At 37.4% G+C, this 18,679-nt stretch overlaps 1 protein-coding gene and 1 long non-coding RNA gene across 2 annotated transcripts in view; both read right to left on the bottom strand.

Annotated features, from left to right (window-relative positions):
• LOC137180747 (protocadherin-9) overlaps positions 1-18,679 on the bottom strand; it is a 221,964-nt gene that overhangs the window by 150,508 nt on the left and 52,777 nt on the right. Inside the window, exon 3 of the mRNA XM_067586022.1 lies at positions 9,304-9,405. Within this exon, the coding sequence (XP_067442123.1) occupies positions 9,304-9,405 (102 nt within the window). The remainder of the gene's footprint in view (positions 1-9,303; positions 9,406-18,679) is intronic.
• Positions 10,903-12,697, bottom strand: LOC137180763 (uncharacterized). Its single transcript, XR_010928054.1, has 3 exons — positions 12,174-12,697; positions 11,596-11,722; positions 10,903-11,142 (listed from the first exon to the last, which is right to left on the bottom strand). It is a non-coding gene; the product is annotated as an uncharacterized lncRNA (long non-coding RNA).

Genomic DNA, 18,679 nt, shown 5'->3' with positions numbered 1-18,679 from the left:
AACCATATTATATTTTCTAAATCACTGATTTAAATGGTTTATTCCTAGAATAGTTGAAGCATTCTGCTACCAGTAATGGATAAATAGTAATACTGTTTATCCTTGAACGTGTCCTCAGAATATCAAAATAGATTGACGAGTTATCTTTGTTATTCATAAATTGACTATGTGAATCTGATCTGATTAACAAGATTGCGTCCAAATTTATTAAGTACCCTGGCATCATTTGTAGAATACACAGGTATAGTGAAAGCCAGGACTATACAATATAGGATTTCCAAAATTAACTTAAATTAATTTTACTTAAATTCGTTTTTTTTTTATTTATTTATTTTTATTTCATATTACTTAATCAAAATAAGGGCAAGATTAGATTAGCATCAGTGAGATGCTTTGAAATAGTAGATTCACATAAGAATCGTGATTCAAATTTTATGAATCGATACAGAAATGCCAACAATCAATCTTTGTTTGATTTACATTAGTTAATAATGTAGTGAATAATAATACTGACGGAATGAAAAAGGTGGAACTTTAATAGCTTCATACGCCATCACCCAGAGACTAATATTAGTGGAGCAACCAACACACACTGCAAAACTTTATAAAATTTTCAACCAAACCTGGCGTGGCAGAGAAAATAACATGATCCATAGTCCTGCTTTCATACAGCTTTTTGGATAACAATGGCTTTGCCCAGTGCTAACAATGCAGCAGAGAGTCTGTTCTCCACTGCTGGAGACATAAAAGAGACAGCAGAGAACTCTACTTTTTTTTTTCTTTTCTTTCTTCCCCCTTACTCCGACACACACACGCCATCTTCTGCTTTTACAAAACCATTAAACCAGTGATTTTGGTCAGTAAATTCCACCTTCATTTTATTATTCTCATACAGGCAGGGGACTGTAAGATGCCTCCAAAATAATGTAGTTAACTTTTATAAATCAAGTAGCAAAGATAGAATTGGAGATAATGACCCCAAACATCACACACAAAACATTGTTTGCCTGTAAAAAATAATTTAATTTGTGATCAAAATCCATCCTCAAATTGATGTCTGTGCAGAAGTGAGGGTTCACACAGCAAAGCAAATGAGGAGCACCTTCTGGCAAAGAGCTATAGGGTAACAGTTGACATGGAGCATGACCTACCAATTTCAATAATAAGAAAGTGATGTGACGTAAATACAGGAAATGATTGATTAAGTACAGATATTGGACAGATGGCTAAAGCTGCATAAATTGTTTAGTGAAATGTGATCGTTTGGTCCCTGCATCTCCATCTACTTTGTACATATGTCCAATATGGCATCTAAAATTGTACTGATTGGATTATGAACACATCTGAGATAATTATGTGTCTCTGCTGTATTTTCAAAAATTGACTGAGTGGCCCCCAAAGGGAGCAGTACAGCTATAAGGCAAATGAGGTAGCATACTTGTTATCTTTCATTTCAATAAAGACTATTATGCCTTGCTGCCAAAAGATGTACAGAAGCACAAAGACTAAAACACAACAGCTGCTTCTCACAGTCTATTTTAAGATACATGTACTACGAACACTTGCCGGTTGCAAATATTCCTAAATGAATGTGCAGAGACGTGGAGGCCAAAACAAGTCTGAAAAGGTCACTAATAATAAGGACCTTAATTAATATGTGAACCTTCTTTCTTGCTGACCGGCTGTCTACCTGCATGTTAATCATTTAATGTATACAAATTATTCTTTCTTTCTCTCTCTCTCTTTGTCATACACATGCACACATCCATGCAGTATGTGGAGCATAGAGAGGAAAGGGAATAATACAATAGCTATTCACTAGCAATACAGCAGTTTTTCATATTTCTTTTCTTATATACAGACCAAACAATGACATTATGCAATTTCTGGATTCTCTTCCACACATATGGACTTTTCTGTTCACCTTACTCTCTCCATGTTGTATTCAGAGAAGCCCTCTCACTAATGTCCCTCCTTGTCAGAGACAAAGGGGTTTTAAGACTGGAGGATTTGGCAGGCTCTACCACTTGCAGGCAATATTTCAACCCATCCATCTAGCTAGGATAATAGAGTGTCCTTGCCTTTCAATGCCTGGAGGAGTGACCAGTTATCACAAGCCACCAGCTCCGTTGTTAATAAAACAGGGGATGGGAGGATCAGGTTGAGGAAAAAAGAAGGTAGGATGGAGAGAAGGGGTAGAGGAGAAATGGGTGTGTGTTATTTTGACAGCCGCCTCACGAAGGTGAAGTTGATCACAATCAGCAGTCAGTTACCAAGTTGGCAGGAGTTCCCTTTTAACATCTTAGCTTTGGTTTCTGTGAAGATAAATTTAGCCCCATCACATCTCTCTTCAGACTGTGGAGAGGGGAGGAGAAGTGAGGAGAGGGGAGATGAGAAGAATTGGTGTGGAGAGGTGGGGCACGCAGTGTTAGGCTGATCTAGCTAATGGCCAAACTGACCTTCAGAGAAAGTCGAACAGTAAGAAGAGTAAGTAGTGTGTCATACAAAGCCACTGTGGCTTAATCCAGGTCGTTGCTATTACTCCTGCTTTCACTACTTACTTCCTTATGACTTCAGGCAGGTAGCTAGGTTTCCATAAAAATGATATACTGAAGTATAAATATGTTTAATATTGTAGTTATTACCATCCATTTAAAATATACTGCACCATTTGTTATATGGTACAGTATATTTTATGCTATGTTTAGACTATAGGTGGTCTGAACATTTTTGTAAGATTCCATTTCATTCATCACATTATCTGCTGTCTTAATTGCCCCGAGTGAAATATTATTTCATGAAAAGGTGCAAACACAAAGCCTCCAAACAGTCCAGTCACTGATAGTATATAAAAACTTGTCACATGATTTTCCAATATATGGAGAGGATAGCACAAGCACACAGCAAGCATTCATGGATCGAATGTTGTGTAGCTGTCTCCTGTAACAACCACAACACATAAATCTGTCTTGAACAAGACTGTGTATGAAGACATCGTCATGCGTTTCATTGATTGCTCAGCATGTGATGGACAACTAAAATCTTCCACAGAATATAAGAAGCGATAAGGAGCAGGATGAGAGGGGTATTACAAGCAGTAAAATTGAATGTGTATGTGTCCTTTTTGTGTATAATTTGCAATACTGGAAAAAAGGAAAAATACTAAAAATGCTGCCTACTTTTGAGACAGCTTGTATTATTTAATAATTGCTGAATGTAAACAAATTAAGCTTACCCAAGGCAAAACTTTTTGGCATAATTTCAATTCTTTTAGCTTGCTTTTGCTTTACCATAACATGAAATTACAGTAGTATTTCTTTCTTACCAGAGGATCAGTGCTCAAGAAGCAAAAAGACTAGAGCATAGTAATGTATAGAGGCAATATCATTTGGAATTTTAGAATAGAGCAGAACTGGTTTCATATGAAGTAATATTGCCCAGAGCCTTTCCTCTTCTTTCTTCTTTATCACATTTTTTCCACTCTGCTGTCCATGGACCATTTCTCTGCTGTACCTGATTGAGACATAGTCTATAGTCTACTGTGGTCTAGATGTCTTTTACTTGATTCACAGAAGGGAATTCACAGTGTTAACAAAGGCATACTGTGCTGCAAGGCAGTATTCACAGTAAGGGCACAGGCAGAATCCTTGGGATTAGTAAAACATTTAAAAGAAATATTTTCTGAAAGATTTTGCTAAATACAGAAATAGCAGGTGATAATCTGTTTTCTTTAATTTCTTTTGGAGTCATTTTATTTTAGTGCTTCAAAATGATTTTGATTACTTTTTCCAAATAGTGGCACATACTGTGAAAGATCAAGAATATGATCTTTTAAAAAGCAAGAATGAGAAAAACAAGATGCTGCGACTATTCCTGGTGGCAATTCTTTTTTATTCAAAGAAGAACCAACAGAAAATATAATATAAAATCATTTATAGTGACTAAACATATCTCCACGAGTATTAGTCTCTGGCCAATCAGTAGCAAGATGCATCATACATTTGGTGCCAAAATTAGATGAGTGATGTAGAAAATATGGCCTTTTAGATGTTGAAACTGTGACCTTTAATTATTTTAAACTGAGGAAAACAGTTGCATAATGCATCATCCTTTCTTGTTTCAAACTGACAATATTTTTTTACCTTTAATAACAATGCTAACAGTGAGCAATACTTTTTAAACACTGGATCATAGTTACAGTTCATTATCATGCAAAGTTTGTCAGATATGGAACAGCAGTGGAAAACTTTCAAAATCTGAAATTACCTGGATAATAAGAAAACAAAGAGTGGTGGCTCATTCACTGCTGTGCAGGTTACAAATTGTATCTTAGGAAGCATAATGTAGTATTAGTGTTGCAGGCTATTGTATATCCAACCCCGCTAAAGTCTCCTTTCTTGTCTCAGCTCATACCCAAATATGATTTAGTACTCCATCACAGTCTCATACACTGTCAACATTAATAGCTGCAAGTGTCTGTAGCATTTTGCTAATGTGATTTTCCAGCTTGGTCAATAAGTACATTTTAGAGAGTAATGCCTCTACCCTATGTGTAAACCTCTTAAGTGTGTTTGTCATTGGCTCATTTTCAGCCTCCACAGTGACACCTACGAGGATTGTTTTTGACAACTTTCCTAATGTCACCTTGGTACAGTAGAAGTGTGCAAATCTGCAGAGTTAATATATGATTACTGGAAGTCAGAGATGTTTTCTACTTTTCACACAGTTTGTCAAAACTTATCAAATGATTACTTTAAACATGTAAAAGCACATCCATGCTGTCTAATCTCCTACAGAGCAATGATGAACTCTACATATTTTTTCTCCAGAAATGATTAACTAATATCAACTTGGTTAGATGTTTCTTCAAACTCACACACCTGCTTAGCTCTCCTGAAACTGTTGAGCGTTAATATTTCTTCTTAGACTAAATTTCACACTGTTAAATAACACAATATTAATAAAACAACAGTTTACAAAAAAACAAGGATGTACACACTTAAATGACTTCCAGGATGACCTGTGTCACGTGAAATATTCAGTTGTGTGGACCCAAAACTGAAAACTTCAATTGTCATGATCAAAGCCTTGCCCTAGTGTCCTCCTGGTGTTTTCCCTCTACCTCCAACTATCTGTCCCTGTGTGTGTGGCGTGGGCGTGTCTGTTCTCTGTGTCTCTCTCCCTCGATACCTGCTGCTCGTCCTGGACCTGCACAGCTGCCATGCGTGTAGTCATCACTACCTGCTACAAATACCCTGCTCAGTCTACCAGTTCCTGCCAGATCGTTGCCAAACAAGTTCCTAGTCTCATTTCTCTGCCCTGCCTGCTTGCCTGCCTGCCTGCTTGCCTGCTTGCCTGCCTGCCTGTCCGCTCTCTGTCTTGGATCCCTCAGCTCTGCACACCTGCCAGCCCTCAGCCCAAACCTCCAGCCAGCTCTTCATCCCACCTACCCCCAGTGCTGGTTGATAAAACCTTTTGTTAACTGTTACCAGTCTGTCTAAGTCTGCACTTGGGTTCACCTGTTCAGCCCCGGATATCATCAGTCACTTCTTACATTACATCTTTATTGCTTTTTTAACACTGAAAAGAAGGAACTGACATTAAATGAATATGTCCCTAAGTTCTAAATAAATGTCATGTGATATTGCTAATAAGAAAATGGGATGTTATGTATCACAGTTCATTTTATAGAGGCATGAAGAAAACCGATATGGGGATTCATTGCTGATTGTTTTGGATTCCCCCCATGCCAATATTTTAATACATTTGGAAAGTCCAGTGTTCCAGACAATGGTAATAGATGCACATCGCAATAAATATATTGATCCTTATGAGTCTGGGGACCGCAGAGTGGAAAACTCCAATAAATCAATCGGACATATGTAGTCGACAATATGACTTTTCCAGTTTCTTGATGTATTTATCTTGCTGAAAAACAACTAGTGTGGAGGATGCAATTTGTGGTGTGCTGTGACTACTTTACATGATAAACTTAAGCTTCCATTCCTCTCCCTGAGATTTTTGCATAAGATTAAACGATTAATGAAGGGAAGGTGTCTGCGGGGCTAAGACTGCTCAACAGTGGTCCCAAAGATTCTCCAACCATAGGAGGGAATAATTTCAGCCAGCTGTGCATTTTCACGTTCACATCTTACCACTTTCCAAATCCCTTCCTCACAATACAACAACTCCCTGATGCACTCTGAATGACAGAGGAAAGGAAATTATCGAACACCAATACAATAAAGCTGTCTGGTAACTTAATAGGGCTGCTGAGTAGGGGCACTGTGGCCATCTTGCTTTGAGGCGATAATGAGAGTCATCATTCCCTCTTGGGCTGGAAGAAAGGGGCCTCCTCTGTGGCGATGGTGCATGTGTGTGTGTTTGAGTGCGTGTGCATGCATGTGTTTGTCTTTGAGCTTCCTCAGTCCAGTGAGGCCCAATAAGCAAACAGCACAGTGCTTTAACTAAGCCAGAGAGATCTCCCATTGAATACAGCTTGGGAGAGATCTCTGAGAAATTCTGTTCATTAAATCAGGCTAAAGTCCAAATATTGACTTTGTAGGCTTTAGGGAGAAACAAAACGTAGAGTGTCCCATATATCATATTACAGGTCCATCAACCATTCATATGTTTAGGGAATATGTTTCAAGTTAATAAAAGAAAGCTGAAAGATAACATTTGATAACTAAACTTAACATAAATTCTGATCTAATAAGAGAAGTAGCAATGGTGTATCAGTACAAGTGACAAGGTGTTACCATTGGACTGGTACTCATGAGAATCATTGATCAAACTTTAAGCAAAGGGCTATTTTTGTGTTTTTTTTTAAATCACCAGCAGGATTTCCATTTGATGAAATCATACAAATCCAGGAACAATGTCTACAAGCAGCTTTGTGGACATTAAAGGAGATCCTGAGGGGTACCATCTGAGATATTTACATGCTGAGCTATTGCATCTGTAGTTCTTTAATAAGCATTCTGATGTATTGTATAAGACTGGGTAGAAAGAAAGAGAGAGACGGAGAGAAAAAAAAAGGTGTCTTAGACAATCTCTACACAGGCTGAATAGTGAAAGCAACAGCAGCTTGAGTCCTCCATCAGGATGCGTGCAAGCACAGTATTGAGTGTAGGTCATCCATGTTTTTGCAGTGCCCAGAGAACAATACACAATCACTGTATTTACACGCATGAAAACAGAAAATTAGACTTGAAGCATAAAAATACATTTCAGGTCACAGTTACACGAGTATAGTGCAAGTGAAATGCGAGGCATAATGCACCCTCTGTAGGAAGCTGTATTGATTAAAACAGAAAAATTTGTTCTGACAGATGTGGCCAAAAGGTGTCCTGTTTAGACAAGTCGTTAGAACATCAGTTTCTCAACAATCCAGCATAGATGAGACTGGCAGTGGATCATTTCAGCAGGTTTGTGTAGTGCTTGCTTTCACTCTGTGCCAAGTATACTGTAAGTTGTAACTTTAACATAGTTAAACATGGCCTATGGGGTATATGTGTGATTGTGTGGGGGCAGGAGAAGATAGCAGGCCAAAGTCAAAAGCCATCTTGTGCTCGCAGCCACAAGGGATAAAGTATTCAGACGTGGCATTCAAAGAGAGCTGCTAAGACAGAAAAAAAAAACTTTCTTCCGCTTACTACTCCAGTACCCATAATATACACATCATTGTTTTTCTCTCACTCTGCACCAACTGCCCACACAAGAATGACACAAAAATGACAACTTAATACAGCACTTTGTGGCTTTTAAATATACATTTCATCTAAAGGTTAATGCTTTCTATAGTTGAACAGTCATTTAATCTGTTGTGCTGATTGTAGCTACAATTGTAAAATCAGTGTACCCCGCAGGGCTGTACCTGGGGGCTTGATCCCAACCCATGGGAGTTTGGGTAGGAGGGACTTCATCTCCCTGTGTTTACATTGTGTCTGTACCACTGTCTTGTTAGCTATTCCCATTTGTTGATAGTGAACCCAAGGGAGCACAACAGGTGATGAATTTTTAATGTGGTGAAAACTGACAGTATGACTAATGAGAATATAACTACAAGATACTTATTTGTAAAACAAATTGTTATAAAACTGATTTAACTTCTTTAGCCTTTATAAGAAAACATGCATCAAGTCCACAACGCCTTCACAACATATAAGACACAATGTCAAATGCTGTGATCAATACATTGTGAGTTATGTTTGAATATGTGTGCAAGTATTTACATTTTTAAGCTTGGACTAACATGGGTGGTTAAGCATACTTGCCCTTATTTGCTGTCTGTACTACAATCAGTCAAATATAGTTCACAAAACAAAAGCATAAGGGCAGCAGCAATATTAAATATGCTTAAAATGAGGAGACACACACAGCTGCCATAGAGGGGATCTACTGACAACAACTTATTCAAATCAATATCTCCCAATGGATTCACTAATGCCTGAGCAAAGACCTTGAGCTCAAATTTTAAAAAAACAACCTAAAGTTTTCCAGTGTAATATTCGATGCACACGATGCTGAGATCATGGAAAATAGATATAGATAGATACAAATAGTTATAGACAGAAAGACAGATTGATAAAATATATAGTGGATAGAGCTCTTTCTATACGAGATTATCCAACCACCTTTGTGTGTAATAGACAGTGATGTGTAAGGACTGTAAAGACTGCAAATTATTCCTGTATCACGACAGTGCAAAAGTAAATAAACTTGGCATTGCTGTTTATAATGAAGGGAGAATGTGTTAAGACTCCTAGTTTACAAGAAACCCTCCCCATGTTGATATACCGTAGTTGATAACAGAGACTAAGAAAAACTGACATCATTAAGATTCACCAGTGTGCAAGCACTGCAACACAAGCAAACTCCTTCAACCCCCAGATGACTATCAAGCACTGTGTTTTCTAAGCATGGAGGTAATGAGACAAATACTTATTACTCAAGTAAAAATGGCATGAATATTAGCATTGCATTAGGCCATGAATTTAATGGTGTTGTAAGTACAATGTGTCACAGTAACTAAGAGGCAAACAAATACTTAAACATTGTATAGGGAAGAAGAAGAAAATTTGAAGAAAGCAGAGTCTGTGCAGTGTCTCACGCAGAAGCCATAGAAGCATGGATGGAGTCATGAATGAGAAAATTATACTGAACCTAGTAAATCATAATAGAACTGAGCATGTTATTGCATGGCATGCTGAAGCAAAACTGCTATACAACATAATTTGAGTTTATTAAAGGTGAATCTATGGAGATCGTTTCATGAGAAATGGGACCATCGGTACTCACTAAAGGGGTGCAAGGGGTCCAATATTCAGGGTTCAGCTCGGCTCGCGGACGAAGGTCCAGATATTCAGGGTTCAGTTCAGTTCGGGCACGAGTTAACGTTCCCTTCATGGAGAATTGAAAAAGAAAAGAATTAGAATTGCTTATTTAGCTTTGGTTACTTTGTCATTTAGGCAAGACTTGTCAGTTTTAATAGGCCAAAAACCCCAATATGTTTCACTCTGGTGCAAAGAGAAGTAAACACAATAATGATGTAAAATACTTGAAATATCTAAGTCATCATTTTTATTAAACCGATGTTTACTGCCCTCAAAAGAGCTTGACTCTGTACTGTCTTTACTGAATACAGATATAACGTTTGCAAGAAAAGCATTAACTATAATGACTATTCACAGTAGAGCAATTTAAAAAATGCCAAATCAACATTCCACAATGAATTTTCAACAGGAATTCCTATAAAATAAAGAGCAAATTATATCCCAAATGAGGGTAAAATCCAGTTTTCCATTTCTGAGGCCCTATGGCCTAAATGACAGGCCAGTGGAATGGACTGAATCTGCTCGGCCCCATGAGGTCTATGATATATACTGTAATTATCTGCTGATTCTCAAAATGGCTGTGTGTAATGAGGCTATGCTGCATGAAGCCCCAGGCATAAATCACTGTCTTTAACTGACTTCCAGATGACCAACAACAAGGCAGAGCAGAAGCAGAGAGAAAGGAGGGGATGGGTTATCTGGGTAGCAGCACTATATAGCATCCAACTTGTGCTTCTTATCAGCACAGGCCATATTGTTAGCCAAACTTGCTTACTTAAGACAGTTTCCTGTCTCCTAAAAATAGTCAACTCACTTGCACTTATTCTAAGTTATTTATCTGTTTACAGCTTGGCTACCAATATATTAACTGCTCGCTGCTTTATTTAGCTATGCAACACAGGTGGAAACTTTATTGAAGCTGTGTTAGGCTCAGCTATATTGAATGGCAATATGCCAGTCTCTCTGTCAGGCTGTCTGCTGTCATTGGCATACACTGTTCCCATAATCTGACTCACACACAGACATAAACAAATACACGGTTACCACCCCCATCCCAAGACACACACATACACACATTCACACGCATTTTAAATATAAAGTCAGAGAATTTTTCCAAGTACATACAGGCTCAGTTAACAGTTACTAATAGGAGTATAGAGAACCATACAGTGTTGGGTGGATCAATACAATAGGCAGAGTCTAGGGTAGGGATGGTTTGGTAACATACTGAACAATTCGACCAGATACAGCAATTTCATCTTTTTGACAGTTGTCTTCACAGAAAATTGATTTAATATATCATGAGACAGTGTGTCCAAACTTTTGATTGGTACTGAACTCAGTTGCCAGAGGAAGACCATCTTTAGTCGAAATGTCACTAATAAAGCCTTTGAGGACACTTGGAAAAAAAAGGGGGGGTGTAGGTATCTTTTAAATTATTTTAGCTGACCCAGGAGAACAAATTTAAGTTAGAAAATAAAACAAAAACCATGCTAAACTTTAGATTGAAGAATGATTTATTAACTTTGCATTTCCAACAGGAAAAACAAACAACAAGCAACAGTTAATTTTGTAGATAAAAGGCATTACATACACGATCACAAAACATAAGCTTCATCACATCACCCTGAAAAATAACCAGAAAAAACTGTGAAAAGTGTCAAACAGAAATAAACAAGTACCTCAGAGCTTGAATAAATTACTTTTTTTTCAGCGATGGCGTTTTTTTTCTCATTACCAGGCTTCTACATTACAGGCTTTCTAACTTCAGTCTCCCTGCAAGCCAGTTTCTTTGTTGTGTAGCCTGTAAAAATAGAAAATGAAAGATTTGCAATGTAGATTAACAGGTTACAAAACAAGCACCACAGCAATATGGTGACCACTGTCATTTAAAAACTAATGCACACTGTGCCGTTTCTCATGCAGTGAACATATCATTAATTGTATTCATAATACTGCATCATATCAAAGTATTACTGAAAAAATATATATAAAATATAAAATATATAGAAATATAATGTAAAGTGTAATCAACACCTTTCTAATTCCCCAAAATTCAATTGTTTCAATGTATAGATTTATATTTTTCTGGTTAGTGTAAAATGTATAGTTTCTATGTGGCCAAAATGTTGTCCTCTTCTTTATGTATGTATGTATGTATGTATGTATGTATGTATTTATTTATTTTGTGTGTGTGTGAGTTGCTGCCTTTGTTGTTATACCAAAATAAAACAGTGAAAACATACAGCATACATACCAGACAGTCTCAAACTCTTGGCAGGGTCTTCCATGAGCACTGTTATGCTGCTCTGGGCAGTCATTGGACAGAAGTAATCATTTTTACCAGTGTCTAGAAATGCTGTGTCTTTGTAGAAAATCTTCACCTAAAAACAAAATGCCACGTTGGTTCATGTTAAAATAGCTTTGCATTGCTCAGATATGATACATTTATAAATTTAAAGAAATGGACCCCTGCCTTAATCCTGTTAAGATCAAGTTATAGCCCACTTCCTAACATTGCTCTTTCGCAGCAATCACAACAATGATATAGCGTTAGTATATTTAGCAAGCATCTAACGTTAGCTTTTAACTAACATATTGAAGCTGTGTTATCTTCTACCTAACTAACTTACAGCTTAGCTAACGATAGCTTGTACTTATGATAGTTATAATGGTTGATGCTCATTTATGCAATTTTGTAGGCAAATATTTCATTCTGAACATAAAGCTAACATTTTCAAACTAATATTTCATTACTGTCATGAAAATATGGATGGACTGCCATTCAGCTTAACTTACACTGATATTAGCTAGTTCAGTCAGAATTTTGCTTACCAAGATCAGAAGCTTCTTGTCCGTAGATGGGTTTCCCGTTTACAAATAAATGAGGAGGTGCGCACAGCAGGTGAGCAGAAAAATAAACAGTGTTACAATAGTCTATATGGTAAAATTTAGAATTGATCACTAAAATGACTGAATCTGTATGTGGCACTCACCCCACCATTTCCCAATTTTATTTTATTTTATACCACACGCCACCTTTGATACGTAAGCTCTTGCTAGCTTGAGAGTAGGAAAAAAGTGTCACACACTCTGGCTCTGTATGTATTTCTCTTTAATTCAGATGACGTTTTGGCCCTCTGGCCTTCTTCAAGATCAATAATCATTAGCTCTTGCTAGCTAACATGACACATGTTCCAGTAAGAAATGGCAGCTAAGAGCAGCGATAATACTAACACAAGCACAAACTTTACAGCTCTACAGGTTGTGAGAAATGAACTGTGGGTGTCCCAAACCATTAACCAGCAGCACAGGTTAAAAGCACAGGAGCCCCACCTCACACTAGTATCATTGGCATAAAAAATATAAAATATAATTTGTTATAACTGTTGCTTAACTGTTGTTTAAGGCACAAAAAACACTTCATGCTGATCTTCTTATAGGCTCTCATTCTGGTTTGTTTTCTGCCATAGCCAGTGCAGCAGCCAATACCATCTTGTGTTATTTATATAGTGTTCTGTATTTGTAACACACTAAGTACAATGGTAAAACTGAAAATGCCATCTGTTACTGTGCCATACTTTTTGTTAAAGAATATTAAATTATAGTTTAAGATTTTTGATGAGGTTTAAAACCCAAACAGTTCGCCATTGAGTCTCAGAGCATCAACTCTGAACTGGGAGAAAATTTTTCGAATTTGGCAGTGTATCTTAAGCTTTGTTTTTCTTTCAGGTTGCTTTAATAGGCCGAAAGCTGAAGTGCTGAAAGAATCATAGTTGTGTAGACGTATTGCAGGTGGTAACTGTAAGATTGTTTAAATCAACATTCTACTCCTAAAATGTACCATTTTAACAAAAAACCTTTCTAACAACCTATACTCACACAAATTCTTCCAATTATTGGAGAAAAATGAGGAAAATACGTGGGAGCTGGATAGAGCAATACTCAGAACCTTTATCTCATTATGCATCTTCCTAATATATTCCACTTGTCTGTCACTCTAATTAATGGCAGTCTTTCTCCATAAACCGCCCAGAATGTGAGATTATGTATTAGTACCTAGCCATTTATCACCAGTATGATAAGTGACAGAGAGAGTGAAGTGAGAGTTGGCAACATTATAATTGATCATTTTTCACTCCACAATGTCAGAGTCATCGTGGTAAATCCTCGGTTGCAGTGTGTGATACTGTCAACACTGACAATAAAAATAAGGTGCATGAATAAAAAAGGTTATTGAGATTGATTGAGTCCTGGCAGTGACATGGGGTTTCAATACACTTTCCATTACCTGAAATGGGAAAAGTAGAACACTTTGGATCGAAATAGTTCAGCCAAAGAAAAAGATAATTAAAGTTATGAGAGCTCAAAAAAGTGAAGAGTCTACTTTTGCCTTGATATTTTCTGCTTTATCCAGCACTCATGGTTTTGTGGCGCATATATCTTCCCTTTTCATTTACCTGAAATGGACATTGAAATTGATATTTTGACTTTATGAATTTAAAATGTCAGGTAATTAATTGTATATAAACAAATAAAATTAAAGTTCCTCTGCGAAAAACTGGTGAAAACCAATCCAATTTGCTATCGATTTCAAGTTGTGGCTAATTTAGTCTTCTGGGGTAAAACTGATTTGTTTGTTGTTCTTTTTTATTTTTTTTTTTATTTCATTAAAATGCCGTGGCTGCTGATGAGACTGAGGCTGGCATGACTAATGAATTTTAATGAAGTCCCACACTGAAAGAGGTCCAGCTCCTTACAGTGTTGTTAAGGGGGCAGCCACAATACACATGGACACCAAGATGGGACAGAAATTAAACCAGCTACACATAAAAATGCAGTCTCAACAGCCTGCAGCAACAGACATTTGGTCATTTTGTGGCTAGAATCATGTTGTACAACTATGTTGCAGTGCCATAGGGGTTGAGGTATACATTTTCAGTTATTGTGGGTATGACTGGCATCCATCATAACCAGTTACATCACAACAGTCTGGACAAAAGAGCCCCTCCCAAGAAGGAAATTATCTTATGTGGGAAATGCAACATAATCACAAGTGAATATATGACACCTGATATTCGCTGGGGAGGATATACAGTAACACATTTGCTTAATGTGTTGTTCTTTTCCCAGAGAGAATATTACTCAATTCAAGAAAAGGTTCAGTGAGTCACTCAGGACCGGTGGTGGACGGTAGGGACGGTTTGACAACTGGAAGTGGCATCCACCAGCCATTTCCTTACATCTATGGAGAGTACTGAAACTTCCACAGTTCTCATTTCACACATCCTGGTGCATAGTCGTTCACAGAAAATCATTCACACCACAACCACAATTTTAAATACAATTTAGAACAAAAAATGTTATACATTACTTTCCCTAAGAGACGTATTTGCCACTACGTAAAAAAATAAATTGTTCAGGGGTTTGTTTTGTGTGTGTGTTCTTGAATGGGTGGCTTAGTGAAAGAATGAAAATATGACAGAACAGGGTTGATCAGTTGAGTAATGCAAGCACAAAGCCGCCAGGAAACCTTGACATCTAAATTTGTATAACTGCCTAGCCTATGGAGACTATTCCAGCATGTATGTTACACTCTAGATAGGTTACCAGTCCATCACAGGTGTACACAGACAGACAATATTAATCACCTAAACTTTACCTAAACTGCAAGGCTCTGAACTACTGGAGGAAAGAGGAGCACAAGAGATGCACATGAATTCAGACTCATGACCGTCTCGCTGTGAAGTGACAGTACTAACCGCTGTAGGAACTACTCCTACCTTTGCAATTTAAGACAGTCAAGTTAATATTGAGTCACCAAAATACAGCGGGGAAAAAAACACTTGACAACTAGGCTTTGTCAGCAGAAAGCTCTGCCATGTGCCATCATGAATTTGGAGCCCTTGGTGTCTTTGCCAAATAGCATCCACATCTACTACTTCTGTGCACAAAATGTGTTTTCCACAGATGATTATTTTTAGGCACTTCTGATGTGGCACTGATCATGCTGTTAGCTGTTTGGGAGGGATGCAAGGATGCATTTTTGATTTGATCTAGCTCTTGTCCCCATGTAGCTTGAATGCATTGGTTGTAAGATGCTTTGGACAAACGTGTCTACCAAATGAATGTATGTTATGAATGTTTATATCTTCCTATATTATAGTAACTGCTCAGTAAAAAAAAATAAATAAATAAAAAAACGTTTTTTATGATAAACAATTAGTATTAGTTTTGATCACATGGGTAAGGAAAATGAACTTTTATGACCAACATGTAAAGGTAAGAATAATAACATCCTGCTGAAAGTCTCCGAGGACTTGTGAAGCTTCTCTGTTGAACTTGTCTGTATACTGTGGGCTGAGAAGATGAGTTTCATTAGGGGGATAAAACACACTTTAATTAGCTTTACCATTAGTCTAGCCCTGCCAAGCCTTCACAGTCACAGCAGACCTTTAGTTCTGTTTAATTACCTTAGAGATACCACTGCATGCACTCTTCCTTGACATCACAAGACAACATTCGTTTCTCAACAAGTGTTGTGTGTGTGTACTGCTATGAAAAGAACATGATGTTTATCTTGTGACTGGTGGTAAGACTCATGGGGGGAAAATGATACATTGCAAGTTATGTAGATGACTCATTCACGCGGGTCTTTGGTCAAATGTATTCCTGAAATGAGCATTTAATTATAATATAACATATATCTTTTTTTTTTTCTTGAGATGGATGGGATGTTGGCAATTACAAAACTAAGTATGGGAGAGCAAAGTGAGTACAGACGTCTGAACAAATGATATACAACAATGATCATATTCCATGTATAGTAGTGTTAATAGTTAACACTTATAGCATAGTAAAATCAATCACGGCATCATCTGACTTGTCTCTGGAAATTGCCCAGCACGGGTTAATATATTATGGCCATAATTGCCCTGTGCTGGCATGGCTGTCTCCTTCTTAGCAGCCTGCTGACTTACAATCAGGAGCTGTGGTAATGCAAATGAGCCCATAAAGTGGCCCTGTGTGGGGAATCTCCCTCTGGACATCAGACTGAAATCAGCTGAGCAGTGCTGTCTGCTATTCCACAATCCAGACCCTACTTCATACCAAATAATTTGATTTTGCTGTTTGTTTTTTCTTTATATCTTGGCCTGCTTTGTTTTGCCTGGACTCCATCACTGAACAAGAAAATGAAAAAAAAAATTGGTTAGAGGATTGTGCAGTTTGGATCCAAGAAAAGTGCACGATGCAAAGTAAAATGAGGAGAAGGAAATTGGTGATGATTAGAAAATGAGAGCGCACAAGAGGATGCTACTAACTTATTTATATTAATCTGTTGAGATGGCTTGGCGAGAAAATCTGTGATTATTATTCTTTGATTTGCAAAGCTATGCTGTGATTGGCCCTTCCTTTGGTGGCGGCATTAAACTTTATGTTTATGGGTCCCAGTGTTAAGCCCATTTCCACGCTCCCCATTCCACACACTAAGTATTGACATTCCATTTAAGTTGACGACAGTGAGGAGGGTATTTTATGACAGAAATGTAATGGAAATGCATGCAGCGGTTATTGCAGTAAAAAATATCACCCAATTACAAGGACATCTTTGCACAGTTGCAGAGTAAAGAGGATATGCATGATGCACCTCTGCTTTGTTCAGAAAGAACAAAGGGAAAGGGATTCAGCTCAGCCCTCCACCCCTCTACTCTCTCTGCTGTATTAAAACACATACAAAGAGAATATTCTCTAATGAAAAGCCCACTGTGAGTATATGTGTGCGCGTGCTGACAAAAACTAATATAGAGATTATGTTTGATATGATAATTAATTACACAAGTTTAAAAGTGCCCCTGCTACATGTAAATTAACACAGACACAATATTTAAAGTGTGTTCGGAGAGGGGGAAAAATTAATGCAACACTGCTGATTGTTAACATGGTTATTCAATGAAGGTACTTTGTGAGTGAATGGAAAACAAATTAGGTTAAAGTCTTGTGACAAGATAAATAAAACTTTGATCAATTAAGTGGTTGAAAAAGACAGCAGTCCAGTGTTCAATTGGGGCAGTCTTGCTGTTACAGTTTCATTCTTGAGCCACAGAGAAGCATTGATTCTCCCTGGCACCCTGTCCTTGTCATTACAGTCGATGCTGAGGCCAGCCCAAACCATTCTCAACAATCGCTAATGGCTTCAAGGAATTCAACCAGACTTGTGGCTGAATTCTAATAAGCAGATTTTATGAATTTGGAGTGCAGTGATGAGAGGGCAGAATGCTGCAGGTCGTCTAGAGAACACAGTGAATGCATTAACCAAACAATTCCCATTACTGCACAGTTGAAATTACTTCTGTTCTAAGATGCCGAAATAAGATCGAGGTGATAGAGGGGTCAGCTTTTCTGATGAAACACAATGGTAATAATTGCAACCTGACTAAACAAACATTTTATCTGTTTTATGTGCATTTGCCTACACTATTAACTACCAAAACTAATATTCAGTATTTAAGTTCAGTAAGAAAAGTTCTTTTTTTCTTCTTCCTCTTTCTTATTTTTCTCCTCAGCCCTTCAACTATTCTGTGCTAGTGTGATAAGTTAAAAGAATGATGCACTAAAAGGGCCATACAAGCTTAAAAAGGACAGTACACTTAAAATGCTGTGATAAGGTTAAAAAGATCATAGTCATGAGAAACAATTTATAAGATGTGTTTAAAATGGGTTAAAAAGAAGTAGGAATTCATTATGTCAAAAGAGGTTAAAATTTTAAAAGGTCTTTAATTAATTCATTGTTCATTTCATCCTTTATTGTCAGAGGTTCAGCTATAATGGTATTATCAGTGATCCGCAAAGTAGTCTTAATCTACCAGCGTGAGATCGATTGCTTTTGTCTCCACCCACGTATCCAGGGGAACTCGCGGTGTTTTCTTCATTCGAGTAAACGCTCTCACTGAAGAAATCACTCGTATCACTCTTGTGATTATTTCTCCCCGTTTCAGGTATGTTGTCGGCATTTGACACTATTAAGGTGGTTGTAATAAATTTTCTAATATGTTTGAGTGTCAAGTGAATGTATGTGTAACATTTCAAGTGAATTAAAGTAAAGTTTGCCGAGTATGGTAAAGTGTCTGGCGAGCTAGCTCCCGCTTGTTAGCAGAGTTCAACCCGTAACTACGCCAATTGCTTCCGCCATTTTGTGAATCCAATTGTCTACATATGCAGATGTATTTTACACAGTTTTTCTATATTGTCTATTTAGTAACTTTTATAAGGTTATGAGAGGTTACTGAGTTACAGCAGTATATTATTTACCAGTAACAGTAGAGAGAATGGGAATTATGTCT

The sequence above is a fragment of the Thunnus thynnus genome, chromosome 1, assembly GCF_963924715.1.
Source record: "Thunnus thynnus chromosome 1, fThuThy2.1, whole genome shotgun sequence".
Taxonomy (NCBI): Eukaryota; Metazoa; Chordata; class Actinopteri; order Scombriformes; family Scombridae; genus Thunnus; species Thunnus thynnus.
Note: the sequence above shows the minus strand (reverse complement) of the source record. Positions and strands in the feature narration are given on the sequence as shown.